Below are 14,778 nucleotides of genomic sequence, written 5' to 3'. Positions count from 1 at the left end.
GATCTTGTTCCGCTCTATATCTGGCTTTATCTTTTAACTGCCACTACACAAACTGTTGCTCTCTGTCTTTGAGTCTCTTCTGTCATGCTCCTATACATCAATATTTTGGAGAGACAGAATTGCTAATTCACACTGCACTGAAGAAACCTCAGTGTTGCAGAGGCCTCACCTTGCCATTGGTGCTGACACCCACAGAAATAGCTGGGTATTTCATCTGAAGAACAGCCTGTACTGGATAAAGGATAGCCTTGCTTCTACGAGAACATGCATCTCAAAAATCATCAGGTAAAAATCATTAAATATTGTGTAGTGCTCATAGTTTTTTTTTTTTCCCTTTGTCTGAAGACTTTTTCTAATAATCATTTTCAGTAACAGGAAGCTCAAGAGCACGTAATATTTCATCCCTGCACCCAAGAAGAAATGGAGGGCCAGCTGCTTTGGTGGTGCAAACCAATGGGATTTCTATTTTTTTCCTGCAGAGCTATTTCACCCTGAATAGCCCTCAGATTGTGTAGACCAATTGACACAAGTAAGTCAACTGAGACTCACAGTGAATTTATTCTATGTGCAGTTTTGGAGAAGTGGTGACGTGTCTGTATAGCTCAGTTTGTTGAGATGATAACCAATACCCTTGTGTGCTACCTTCTGTTACTAGCTAGGTTCCAGCAGAGTAACATACAAAATACACATGAGGGAAGTGAAATAAGAGAATTCATTTACTTTCCCTAAGCAATTATAAAAATGTCCTGATGATCCCAATATGCTTACCATAGCATAGTGAGACCATGATTAACACTTAATTTGATACTCTTCATTTGTATGTTAATTAACTTTGGCAACAGCAATCAATGATTGCACAGATAGATAACAAATTCAACCAATCTGCAATGTGAAGTAATCAGAAGGAAGCAATACTTTAATTCTTCTTCAGACATGGCAAATACATTTGGCTAGCAGAGGAGTCTGTATTTATTTTGTGTTTATTGCTGATCTGGGGAAAAACAGTATTTCCAGAGGAAGGGAGTATGAGAAAGTAAAGAACGGAATGAAACTGTGATCTGAATGCTGTAATGCCTTTTTGGTCAGGCTTGTAATTCAGGAAGACTTTGAAATAAAAACATTAAATGTACATTTCAAACCTAAATGACTCAGATATATCCAAGCCATAGAGTAGATGGTTGGAGGACTCAAACTGGCTTTGCAGATTACTTACAGTGACAGACAGTCCATCAGAGTTATGCAGCAGGTTACTATCTCTGTGTTCATTTTCCTGCCAGAGGTTCAGTGGAGCTCCCCTTTGGGTGTGCACAACTGTTTTCACAAGTGAATGTTGGCTGCTACTTGTCCTGGTCCCTGATTTCCTTGTTGAGAAAGTCAATTTTTATGTTGCAGACTGGAGGTAGAGTGCAAACCAAACAACAGACATAGGCAAGGAGTCGCTAAGATACCAGGACAAGATACAACATTCAATCTGTATTTTTCTCAGTCCTTTAGGCACTGTGCAGTTTCTAGTTAATCTCCTGGTTTAGGAACCCTGAGAATCCAGTAAGTAATCTACCACACCACTCCTTTGGTCCCCACTGAAGATGACAACCTCTCAGGTGTCTGCCATTGAAACTCGCTCTAATGGCTGCCTTATTCAGTCTGCCCCCACAAGATTCTTTAAAGCTTCTCGCCTTATTTGCACTTCCCATTTTGATTATCTGCATCCCTAAAGCCCTAGGAATAGAGACACCAAACCTCTAACATCCTCCTTCCTTATTTAACTGTGAGGTTAAATATTAGCCAGCAGTAGCTCAACAAGGATTTCAAATTACCATTTCAGTCTAATTACTTGAGGGAATTCCTGAGGAAGGAAGGATAAGCTGCACAGCTACTCCTGGGCACTGAGACTGCACATGAACTTGTGGTTGGGTGCTGTCCTCCCATTGCTTTCCTCCCTTTCCTGGTGCAAGCATACAGCCAATGGCAGAGGTAGTGGTGAGCCTTCAGGTGAGATTTCAGGCTCACAGTCACTGCAGGATTGTATTTGCCCATCCGAGCTCTGAGTGAAGAGCAATTGCTTGACTGGTGAAGTCCATGCCTTGCATTTCTGTTGCTGTGCCTATTTTGCCTACCTCTGTTCTCTCATGTGCTCTGTGTCACAATAGGTACCCAGTATATAACAGTGCCCTGAAAACTTGCCCAGTAAAGATTGCAGCTGCAGCCAGACTGTGCTCAGAAAAAGGAAGCCCAATTAAGCCACTTGCCACTGACCTTTGATTCAAATGCCAATGTTTAGCAAGCAAATATTTAGAAGCACGCCATTAAGCAGGGAGACACAGCTTTACCACAGTGAATGTCATCAAGGGTGCCTCAGGAACAGGCTGACAGCTTTCTCTTTCTCTTCCTCTCCCAGTGGAGCAGCCTGTTGCAGCCACTGTCTCTGCAGTCAGGCTGCCTGCAGCAACTGGAATGAACTCAGTATATGCCAGCTCAGCCTTAGGACCTGATCCTAACCGCCGTCTGTGGTTGGAACCCACATACTGGGCAGTGTCCAGGAAATTAGTTGGTATTGGTCAGGTGCAGTAATAGGTTCAGCAATAGTGGGTATTTTTGCCTCAGGAGTGGCTTAGAATTAGCTGTGTTGGTCAGTTTATAATTAGATATTTGTATCTAACAGGATTATTTTTCTGTTAGGTGTTTATAGTTTTGTCTCTTCTTTTTTAAATATGATGAATAATCTTTATATATATGTATTTTATATATATACACCCTGAAAGAATATCTATAAAAAGGGAGAATCCTTGTCAGGTGGATGCTGCAGCAGAAAAGCCCAAGCCACAGGCAGGGCAGTGGTAAGCTTCCCTTTTCCGAAGCCACTCAGAGGTTAACCAGGGTCTGTAAGAAAACAGCTTAGTGAAGGAACACAGCTTAATGCTGGGGCTGCCTCAGGGATGCCAGCCCCTCGTGGAGCCACTGGCACGCACACAGGGGCAGCCCTCGCCCTCAGCAGCACAGCAGGGAGCCCTTTGGGGAGGTCTGGGACTTGGCTGGGACTGAGGGAAGTCGCAGGAGGGAGTGTTTCTGTCTCGCAGGCGGACGCAGGCAGATGTATATGCATAAAAACCCTGGAAGAGGAGGGCTGTTGAACACACCCACAGCTCCGTTTGCTTGGCAGCACTGGGCTGCTGAATGCCAGTACAGCATCGTACTGGTACCGACGAGCTCTGCCCATGGGCTGGCGGCTGCTGCTGCTGCTTCTGCTACAGGCAGGTGAGTGCTACATCCCACACTCCATCCCTCCCCCCCCCACCTACCCTGGACAGCTTCTCCCCTTGCTGCCAGCTTTGCCTACTTCACCCATAGTATTTGCACTGCCTTTTTTTTTTTTTCTTTTCAACTTTGTAGTGTGGGACTGTGTAAGCAAGCTGTGTGCCTGTTTTGTTTCCATGGTGGCTTCAATAGCAAAAACACAGATTACTTTCTTTTGAGGATAATTTTCTGCTGCAAGGTTGCTGGTGTTGGTGTTTCTTTGCAGAAGTGCCTTCTTTCTATGTTTCTGCCCAATGAGCCATCTTCGTAGAATCACAGAATGGTTGGGTTGGAAGGGACTTCAAAGCCCACCCAATTTCAGCCCCATACTGTAAGCAGGGTTGCCACCCACCAGATCAGGCTAACCAGGGCCTCATCCAACCTGGCCTTCCTTTCATGCAAAATTCAAAACAAAACAAAAAATCCTTTAAGAAAAGCAATGAATGTCTGCTAACGTAAAGACCTTGCACGCAATAGCACTGTGACAGTGAATTGTCTGAGGTTCTACCTGTGCTATCCCTGTTGGCATTCATGCCCATAAGCACACACAGTCAGAATTCACACAAAGGCCTCTATTTTAATTCTGCACAGAATTAGGTGCCTGGTGATCCTTTGCAAAGCAAGTACCTCTTGAATGGAAGTGAGGTTATTTACATGTAGCTGTTAAAAAAAACAAAACACTTTTCTTTACAGTATCTAACTGGTTACTGCATTTCAACTTCACTGGGAATGCGTATCATGGAGTGGAAGGCTATAGATTTGGGAAGGAATAGCTGCTGTCCCGCTTTAATCTCATCTCCTTAATGATAGGTGTATTTTTTAATATGCAGTTATGCCTTAAAGAACCAGAAAGTGATTTATAGGACACTTTCTCATCCATTCTTTTTGATATCAACACATCATTGTATGTTTGCCATACTTGTGGCTAAATTGTTTTTCTCATTCATTTTTTGCATATCTGTGATCAACTGTTTATACTTGTGCTTGGCAAACTAGAATTTCCACCCTTTGAGACTGTTATGTCTACTTTCTTGTCCTGGTGGGCTGTATCTGTAGCACTGTTTTTAAAAAGCAAAACAAAAAAATCCCATTGCCTTAATCTACAACAAAGGCTGCTTGTCTCAAAAGGAAATAGCAGGTTTAAGTTGTCAGACCCACCTCCTCTCGTCTCCTTGCAGGTATGCTCCCTGCTGAGGCTCCCCATTCATTGTATAGCTAATGATAGACCATACTTTAATGGGGGTTGTGGCTGATTTCAAGCTGCTGGGGAGACTTGTCTCTCTCACTGATTCCACACGTTTTGCTTAGCTGCCCAGCATAGAAAATGCAGTTTTGGTTCTGCTCCAGTTATTAACTGAACACTTGATAGTGAAATTGCTTTCTAAGGCCAGCCATCAGCTACGGTACCTTGCTGCCAGCTCTAAGCCCACCCAGATTTCAAAGGATAAGACAAACATCAGATGCTGCCTGAGTATCTTAATTATGTCAAACTCTCAAGGAGTAAAGCTTAAGGCCTTTCTTCTGGACTCAATTCCCCCTGGGTCCTTTTCTCTGCTTTCATAACTAACTCTGTGCAGTAATTACAGTTCCTTGATCCTCAGAGATATCCCCAGAAGAAGAATAGTCTTTCTTCTGGGTGAGGCAGTTACCTTACACCAGCCTCTGTTTCCAGGCTGAGTCCAGTGGTCCCACCTTAAAAGGTCAGGAAAGATGGCTGAAAAATAAACCAGGCTCCTTCTCAGGAAGAAGGTTGAACACCTACAAAGAGGTTTCTGTTGGAATGTTTTTAGGTCTGCAGTCTAAAGCAGGTTGTAGAAGTGTGATTTATTTTATTTTATTTTTTTTTGCCTGAAATCCAGAGCAGTTCAGCAGTTTTGGTGGCGTTACTTGTGGCAGACCTGCAGCTTGCTGCTGTCTGTGAAGCATCCACTGTTTGGACAAGGGAAACAGGTCACCACTTCACTTTCAAACAACATGGGTTTAATGTGTTTTTAGCACAAAAACTGAACACTCAAGTAGTGTTCAGGTGAGGGGAGTTGTTACTTTTTCAGGAATGTGCATTTAATCCCTGAGGAGTGCCTTGAAAACATAAGGAGGCTGTGTGAAGGCCTGAGACAGGGGCTTCGCTCTTCTGAGCTGGCTGCAGCCAGCAGCTGGGGTAAAATGATGACAGAAGCACTGAGGGCTGGGCTGCAAGCCCACCATTAGCAGAGAGGAGCAAATGGACAGATTGACAGTAATGGGGACAGACCCACATTGCCTTCGGAGGGGTTTGGATCAGACCCAGAAAGTGAGCTGGAGTACAAGAGGGGAGAGGCCCAAGAGAGGGGATTAGATGACTGGGTTTTAAAAGGAAAGTAACAGTTTTAATAATAGTATTGAGTCCCCGAGTGGTTTAGGGGATTAATTAACCCGTGTTTGCACAGTACTATAAAGAGGTCCAGCTCAGGGTCAAAGCCCTGCTCTGTGTTGTGAGCTCCTTCAGGCTCCAAAATGCTGAGAGCCCCATCCTAAGCTCAGGCCATCTAACAGCCAGGGGGCAGTGGGGCCAATGCTGGGGAGCCTGGCAGCACCTCCAAGGGGTTTGGTACCAGCAGTGAGCAGCCCAGCCTTAATGGGGATGGGCTGTGGTGCATGTTGGTAGAGCCCAAAGTACACTTGGTCGTTCATTGTGAGCCCAGGAGGGTAATCACTAATCACTGCTGTTTGTTGCATTGTTATTGTGATAAGCATCAAAGCTCCTATCGAGCTTCAAAGTGATTTATGTGTTTGGGGCTGATACTCTTGGTTTCTGTAACAGTTTCTGCAACTGAGTCGGTGGTTCTCTTTATAAAGAAAAAAAAAAGATTTAAATTAAACATTTGAAATTACGATATTATTTGAAAGATCCGTAACTCAAAAAACTCCAGATTGGCTTAGGTGGCTGGCTGAACTTCAAGTAACAAAGAACTTCTTGTTTTTTCCTGTTTTTTTTTTTTGTTTGTTTTTGTTTTTTTCTTCCCCCAAATTTCTGCAGCCAACTTAGCGTTATGACTTAAGTGGACTGTAGTAACAGAAACAAATGTGTGTTGCCAGTGCTTCAAAATGCTCATAAGAAAGCCATTATCCACACATCCTAGCTAACGTAGGCCCTCTGTCTTGAACAAAGTATGCCTTGCAGGCCTGAGGGCTTGCAGCTGTTTCTGGATGAAAGTTAGTAGTACTGTCAGCTCTGTATGATCTGGAAAACAAGTTAAAATATCATGAATAATACAAGGCATGTTGGGCAACAGAGAAACCTCATGGTTTGTTTTTTTTTTTCTGTGGAGTTAGGGTGCAGTCAGGCAGTATGGTGGCTCACTGCTGCTTCACAATGCACCAGGATCTTGGCCTAGCCAACATGCTCTGCCAGGTTGGGAACTCTACAGTGCAGTGAACCTTCTTGACTCTGCATGGAGCTTGCATAACCCCAGCCAGGATGAACTTCTCAGATTCCATAATGTGCAAATCTGGGCATGCAGCTTCAAATTGCAAGGTAGCTGCAGATGCAATCTAGCTACAGTCACACACTGGTGCACCAGAGCAAGGAAGTCTGGCTTATCTGAGCTGCCTATATGGAGTATGTTTGCATATTAGTTCCCTTTGCAGGGTGAACATAATGGCTAGTTAGATTGTCGAGGCTCGATCTAAATAACTAATCAAGACCAATAATCTCCCTGTGAAGGTTTTAAGAAAATCAGCGTATTTTTAATCCTTGTGTGAAACCATGTCCTGTCTTTGCAGTTTGGAAAAGTACTCTGGGAAAATCCCATTCACTACACACCCGAGGAATCATTGAATTGGCAGGAGCTATATCATGTGGCACGGGACGGTCTCCCTTGGCATATATTGGCTACGGATGTTACTGTGGACTGGGAGGACGAGGCTGGCCTAAAGATAAAACGGACTGGTAAGAAGAACCTCAACTGTGTCTCCAAAAGCAGTGTAGATCTCTATATTCTTCCCTATCTGCACTCCTGTGCCTCTAAGAACTCTCTACTGAGGAAATGTAATATTTGTCAACTATGAGCAAGGAGCCGTGTACCATCTGGTGTTTGAATGAGGGCCTTGCCACCTCCTGGATGAGAGCAGAGCTCCTGGGACCTTGTACTACGTGGGTGGAGGGCAAGGAAGAAACCAGGATATGAGCTCATTGAATAGTACATCCTATAGAAGGCAAGCCCTGCATGAAGAGATAGGAGTGATTAAAAGGTTTGGATGATCAATTCATGTCATCCTGAAAATGGCAGTGATGGGAATATTACTGGTCACCCTCTGGAGGGATCTGGAATTTTGCAAGGAGTTAATCAAACCTGTTGTCTTCATCACCTGTCTGTTTAAAGCAAATCAAGCAAGAAAAACAACAGTTTAGAACATGGTAGTACTTCCCCTTTTCCTTGCTGTGCTTTTTATTTCCAAGAGTAAAAATGAATTGATGACATGTTGCAATGAAAGGCTTCTTGTACTTTGCAGTTACCATACATGTAAATCTTTAATGTGATGGACTTTGGTGTGCTCTGAGCCCTTTACGTGCAATCTGGTCTCATTTAAAACCTCAAAGGCAGAGCACGCAATTGTGTCTGCTTTTATCTGCAGTCAGCAAGTCAGGTGTTATCCACACACTAGAGCAGCTTTTCTCAGAAGGGAAGACAATGCATAGCTCACTGGAAAGGAAATTGACTGAGCTTTCCAGGGTGCAAGATGCCTAGGCTAATGACCGGTTCCTCGGTGGGCATGAAGGAGCAAGGAGCCATTTAAATTAGTGCATCTCTCTTCATTAATGCAGGGGAAAGTTTCCCTCCCAAAGCCATTCTTTCACATCTTTGGTTTATGGGTGCTGTCTGTGAAACAGTCAACATAAGACTTAGGAAAAAAAATGAGTAGCTAGCAATGATGTGTCCTAGGTTTCAGGCCTAGAGATTACTGCTAATGTTTAATAGTACCTCTTGATATGCTTGTAACCATCTACAGCTGTGATTGTAAATATTTACATCATTTTTGTTAACCTTTATAATCTCTTATCATCAAAGACTCTTACAGTCAACTCTTTGAAGTAAAACATGACTTCACTAATTTGAATACTTCATTTGCTGAATGCCCAGATGGAGTCACCTAGAAGCTGTTTTCCACAGATATTCACTGATATCAGGTTTTGGTGACACTGGGTGATGCAAGTGCTCAATACTCCTGAAAAATAGAGAGCAACATCTGATCAGGTATTCATTGGTGGATGTTTCTGCTGCTCTTTGATTTCCATGGGATTGAATTTTATCCTAATGGCAGAAAAAGGTAACTCTGCAAATGGAAATGTCTCTAAATACCAGAGAGTTAGGTATTTAGAAAGCTTGATGCTCTAAGAGCATTCATTATTGTTGCATAGCAGTAATGCTTGGTGAAAACCAGAAAGATTTTTTAGTTTGATTCTCAGCTAGGAAGAATCAGCAATGACACTACATTTAGTTAGAAATGTTCCCAGGCTGTGTTCACCAGAGAAATCCTCTGATACTGCAAAAATCATTGTGGCTGAGTATCCCATGCCAGTTACAGTGACCACATTATTTTCCATATTTGCAATTCTAGAGAAGAAAGATGCGGAGTGGCAAAGCTACAGGCCTTGAAGGACACACACAGTTGGAAATGACTCACCTCATCTTGTCTGTTTTAGGAGTCTCAGTAATAAACCTAGGAGTGATTTGCTTGTGAGTAATTCAGTCAGTCTGTCTAGACAGGGCTAGAGTGCTTTTCAGCATCCCTCTTTCATGGAGGAAGAAAAGGTGCTACTGAGTGGGTAATGGTTTTATAACGTTTATTCCACACTCTGACTTCAATGCGGTGTTGGCAGTTTTTCCTTTTGTTCCATAATCTCTTCACTTCTAGTCATGATGGCATTTCTTTTCCATAATGTTGATAGTTTGGTTTCTCCTTCCCAGTTCTGTTCCTTGCATTGCTGCACCACAACTGAAAGGACTGCTGCCATAATGTCTGCATTTCCCTGGGCTTGTCGCCTTATTTTTTTCTCCTAGAAACGTGGTGCATAGGATTTAGTGCACAGCTTGGACATGGCACCACCCTTCTGCTTGAGATTTCCTGGAAGGAAGCATCCACATTCCCACTTATGCAAAGCAAATCCATAGAAACCCTGAGGAGAGGTATTTAGGCAAAATCCATTTTGCCGAGCAGGACCCAAAAGTGCTCAGAATCTTCCCGAAAGCATTAGTGACATGAGGGGCAAACTCAGTCCTGGCAAACTCAGAGATTTCCTCTCTGTTTTTTGGGTTAAAGCACCATGGGGATGGCTGAGCTGTTTACATGACAAATACAATGTGACAAATTCTTACCTTGAAGGCAGCTGTGCTCACTGCAGGGGTCAGATTGGGCCAGTAGGGTTGTCTGTAGTCACTAGGGCTGTCTGATCCCACCAGATGATGTGTCAGTTGTTTGTTAACTAGATGAACCCAGTTGTTTTTGTCTTTTATAATTACTGACCAGTGCTCTGCCATACTGTTGGCGGGCATTGTTTGCTTTAGTGTGACTGAGCATTAGCAGGCTATTAAGAGTTCAGCGCCACATTCTGACCCAGATGCAGGAAAGGGCATTTCCAGATAGAACAGATGTCTGAAGATGGCAAAAGGATGATAGATTTCCTCACTCTTCATACCTTGACAGTCTTTTTAAAGCAGCTAAAATATGAGTTAGTCTTCTCACTTTGTGTTGGTATCACTCTCTACAGGAGGAAATGGTGTTAATGGAAGCAGAATTGTGCCCCAGTTCCTGTGGCCCTGCAGAATTCATGTAACTGCCCCGACTTTCACTAAAAGAGCTGAAAACAGCTGGCTTTCACTGCTAGCTGGCTTACCACTTCTGCTCTCCTTTTGTTGTCTGATTTATAGACAATCTTCCACCTCCAACAAGATCTCGTCTCAAAGATCTATCTCTCACTGTACATTTTTTTCCTATTTATTCCTTCTGTGACTCTCCCTGAAGGGCAGTTTCATTCCTTTGGGTTGAAGAAAGCTGAGACTTTCATGCTTTCTACAATGAATTCTTTTCTCCTTTGCCCTTTCACTTCCAGCATCTTCAGGACAAGCCCAGGAGTGAGGTGCTCCTGGACCAACAGAGATCTGAGCCACATGGCCATCATGCCCAACAGAGCTGGTTCTGTGGGCTGAATAAGCTCACCTGCTGAATTACAGAAATTGTTGTCACTCTTAACAGGAAAACCTGTAGGTATTTATATCCAGTAAGGCTGATCTCCATTCTGAAGTTCTCTGAGGAAATGTTTGTTCCTCTATAGCATGCCCATGGGACAGCTTCTGGAAACAGGAGATGGCTCCTCCCTGACTCCAGCTTTTGACGTATCACTCTTGCTGAAACAAACCTTGTTACTCATCATAGAACTTCTTCAATTGCTGAATCTTTCACTAAATTACTGGAATAAAATTCGAGTGGGATGAAGTTTTCCTGTGTATTCTGAAGCACTTAGCAGAGCAAATGTCCTTCCTGAGTAGTCTTGTGGTACAGACAACAGCTGAGCTAGCCACCTTCAGCCCTCTCTATGGTCAGTGACAAGCAATCAGTACTTTCAAATGTGTTGTTTTTCACCTGTTAGATCCCTGCAATATGATCATGTGAACTGTGCTCTCGATAGGCAGGAAGGGAGGATAGATCTGTCCCTTGTGTCCCTTTATGTTTACGGTCATAAAGTCAACTGCTTTGAATCCCACTTTTGAGGATGATGAGTTTGTAGCCAGCTGCTACACTGATGCCAAGGAAAGTGAAAATCATCCTGACACCAGATTCTGAGATGATCCGAACCTCAGCTGGTGAGCCATGGTCAGGCACCTCATCATAATGCTTCAGCTCCTTTCAGTATGGCAGATTACCATGATCTGGGGATTGGCCACACCTGTTTTTCTGAAGGCAAAATCATAGAGAAAGGAGAAACGCGTGGTATTCATGGGGACAAATATGGCATTAATATGCTCCCAAGACAAGAGAGCATTCATAGAAATGCCATAACATTGTTTGTTGATTTACTGAGAGAGCTGTAATTAGCGGTGGGCGAGTGGAGTAACCTTGCAGTGCCTGAAAACACCAGTGAGCAAAGTATGCAGGATGCCCAATCCCAAACTCTGCTTTTTGTTCTCCCTAAGGTGCTGCCACAGGCATGACTGCTGCTACGACAAGGCAGAGAGAGAGGGCTGCAGTCCGAAGGCACAGCGCTACCAGTGGGTGTGCGAGCAGAATGCCGTGCGGTGTGGTAAGGACACAGTAGCCTGTGTTAGTTCCCTCCTTCCTCCACAGAAACACTGACTAACACAAAAGCTTTGTGTGCCTCGGAGATGGGATTTTGAGGCTTTCAGAGTTGAGTGATTTCAAGTGCCACAGGCACATACAGTGTGTGTAGGCTTGCTCAGCTCTACAGCTGGTACCAGTCAAGGAGGTCTTGAATTGCACAGTAGCAGCCCGTCAATAGTACACACCAGTTTGTTTTGACATGCACCAGATGACTTGAGTCTTAGAATTTTTTCACTTCTATTTTGAAGTCTTCCAGAAGTCCCTGATGGTAATATCTTTTGTATAGCTCTTTGAAAGTTTGAAAAGGATTGCGTGAGAGTAAAACCTGTCCCCATGCCATCAGAGCTACTTGCTTGAAAACTGAGTTATTTCTACCTTGCTAGAAGATCATATTCTTCCAGTACAATTCCCAGCCTCCCCGAGCAGCTGAAAATGCCAGCAGACAGAGGGTGTGGCACCACACATTCACTGTATATCCTTTCCCAGTTCAAGAACCATCTATTAAACTACGTACTGGCTAAGGAATATTTTGCTGGACATTACTTGCTCTTTTGATTTATCCATTCTGTATTTTAGTAGCTAACTGATATTTTCTGCTAACTATTTCAATATGTAACTCATCATTTTTGATGTGAGGGAATGATCCTGATTGCAGATGTGAAGTTTACCATCAAACACGTGAGACATGCAATGCTGTCCCGTAACAATGGGCTGCACTTGTTCCAGCCTGCCTCATAAGCTTTAATTAAACAAATGCCATATATTCCTTAACTGATGTCCAGGCAAGGCCCCATGAGCGACTGGTAACTGTTCTCCCTGAATAATCCACAAACTTCACTTTCTCTTACATCCACGATGGAGAGGAGCAATGGAAATGTTCTCTGAAGGGATATTTCCTACCCTAGGCTGCAGCAGGTTTCACTGAGGTGTGAAGGTGTGACGTCTTACTCTGTTCAGACAAAACAAATGAAGTGTTGTAGTCTGAGGCACATTTACTGGATCTAGAGGAATGATATCCAGAGAAATTACAAGCAGAATTGCTTTCACTGTGCATGCTATGAAAGAGGAAATTAAATGCCTGTGGCTTGGCACTGTATCCTGAACACAGATATTTTCAGGTAAATTAAACAGAAACTCATTTTACCTGGGATTTCTCTCCGTCGTTTGCTACTGCTATGCAGTTTTGCTTGTGAAATGGAGGGGGGGGGGGGGAAAGCAAAGCCATATATTTCAGTTAGGCCATCACACGTAAGTATGGTAAATATCTGGAATACAAAAAAAAAAGGCTTTGAGCTGTGGGGTCTGCTCAGAAAAAAATTAAAAGCAACATTGTGCTCTTAGAACTGGCTTACAAGGCAGGCTCTCTCTGACATTAGGCTGGCAGTGATTGGCGTAGCACAGGAAGACCTCAAGAAGCAGTGGGCAGGGAGAAAACCAGGCAGTGTTGATAGCTAATTAAGAAAAGGACTTACTGCTGAGTCCTTGTGAATGGGCCCATTGAAACCCTTCAGCTGTAGACACATGATTCTCCTCAGAAAATCTTTGGAAGTAGGGACTCTGTGTATTTATTAGACACAGTGTTGATCCAGTGAAGTCCAGTGAAATCTGGAAAGATTTCTACTTGTTAGAGTTAGTTTTGGAGCAAAGCCTGGGCACACATGCATGAAATTACACTTTAAACTTTGCCTACTGTAGGCTTTGGAGGGTGTTAGATAATCAATAGGACCAGCTTCAAATAAACAAAGCACCGTGCTTTTAGGTAATATCAGCTTAATGTTTTTAAGATGCCTATAGGTGGGATGGGATTTGTTATATGAAAATCAGTCCTTTGCAGTGCATCCACCTGAGCTAATTGCTTCTATGTTCCCTGTGCTCCTTACCTAGTCAAGCAATTGTATGATTACATTCTATATAGCTTCATGTATATGATTTGGATCAGCTCCTGTAGATTTTGACTAAAAGAAATCAGATAGCTAACCCTGCTGCTGAGTTCCTTGGTTCCTCTGCCTCCTCCCATGACCTGTATTGCCTATTAGAGCTTTGCTCGCTCTTACAACTGCTCATCCCCTTGATCCAATATAGAATCTTTCATCTCTTGTTCATTTTCTTTTGCAGATAACCTGACAGACCCATGTGAAAAAATGGTGTGCCTGTGTGACCAAGAAGCAGCCCAGTGTTGGGGAACAGCCCCTTACAACCCACAGTTCGTCCTCTGGCCAGACTTTCTATGTGGGCAGACTCATCCAACCTGCCATTTCAGATATGGAGGGTCAAAATAGTTTTTAAAGGAACTTTCTTCTAATCCTTTGAATCTGAACACACTGGAATAAAATTTTACCTCTTTTACCAGAGCTAACGATAGCTTGAGAAAATTTCTTTTAGGCCATAATTTATGGGAAGGAAGAATAGGGTAAGATACATGCATCTTCTAATTTCTGAGGGAAGAATAAAACCCTACTTTCCTATCTTTTTTCCAAAAACATGTTAGGACACATTGCTTGTCACTAAATGGCTGTTTTGTCCTTTCATAGCAACCTGATCTTCAGCTCCCATGTGTTTGTACATCAATTAGAAAATAGGTAAAGGCTTCTGCTGGACTTGTTTAAAAAAAAAAAAAAAAAATGAGAGGAAAAAAAGTATCTGTAAAAAAAAAGATGATTTTGAAGACCCAGGGCATGCTAGTGTTCAAGTACAGTGATCCACTTTATCTTCCTGGAGCTGCAGGAGCAGAAACAATGGAAAGGGAGGGATCCTGAGTATTTGTTATGGGCACTCAGAGAAGTGGCTGAGCTGCTTCCTACCAAAGGGAAGAGAAGAGCTCTTGCCCAGGGTGCAGCTCTGTCCCTTCTTACAGAGTCCACATGTTTCTGAGCTAACATAGCCAGACATCTTCTGTCTTATGTTCTTGCCTCAAGGCTAGGGACACTTCAGGGGAGTTTAAAAGAGGGGCGACCTAGACTGGATATGAGAAGAATGGGGTTTTTTTGGTTTTGTTTTGTTTTTTATTGTAAGAGTAGTGAAGCACTGGAACTGCCTGACCCGAGAGATGGTGGGTGCTGTGTCCATAGAGTATTTCAAGGTCAGGATAGACAGGGCAGTGAGCAACCTGATTTAGCTGTGGATGTCTCTGTTCGTTGCAGGGGAGTTGGACTAGATGATATTTAAAGG

At 43.2% G+C, this 14,778-nt stretch overlaps 1 protein-coding gene across 1 annotated transcript; it reads left to right on the top strand.

The window, feature by feature from the left end:
- The first annotated feature begins 3,176 nt into the window (after positions 1-3,176).
- On the top strand, positions 3,177-13,889 carry LOC125697849 (phospholipase A2-like). Its single transcript, XM_048955511.1, has 4 exons — positions 3,177-3,255; positions 7,057-7,222; positions 11,466-11,572; positions 13,726-13,889. Exons 1-4 carry the CDS (start codon positions 3,216-3,218, stop codon positions 13,887-13,889), a joined length of 477 nt encoding a protein of 158 aa, XP_048811468.1. The 5' UTR covers positions 3,177-3,215.
- Positions 13,890-14,778: the final 889 nt, after the last annotated feature.

Source organism: Lagopus muta, chromosome 1 (assembly GCF_023343835.1).
Source record: "Lagopus muta isolate bLagMut1 chromosome 1, bLagMut1 primary, whole genome shotgun sequence".
NCBI lineage: Eukaryota > Metazoa > Chordata > Aves > Galliformes > Phasianidae > Lagopus > Lagopus muta.
This window is presented reverse-complemented; position numbering and strand designations above follow the sequence as displayed.

What these genes read in the sequence shown, in the direction of transcription:
- LOC125697849 (XM_048955511.1), top strand. Translation starts at nt 3,216, where the DNA reads ATGGGCTGGCGGCTGCTGCTGCTGCTTCTGCTACAGGCAG. An exon ending in GCTGCTTCTGCTACAGGCAG is followed by an intron (nt 3,256 to 7,056) that starts GTGAGTGCTACA and finishes CTGTCTTTGCAG; the next exon opens with TTTGGAAAAGTACTCTGGGA. An exon ending in GCAGAATGCCGTGCGGTGTG is followed by an intron (nt 11,573 to 13,725) that starts GTAAGGACACAG and finishes TTTCTTTTGCAG; the next exon opens with ATAACCTGACAGACCCATGT.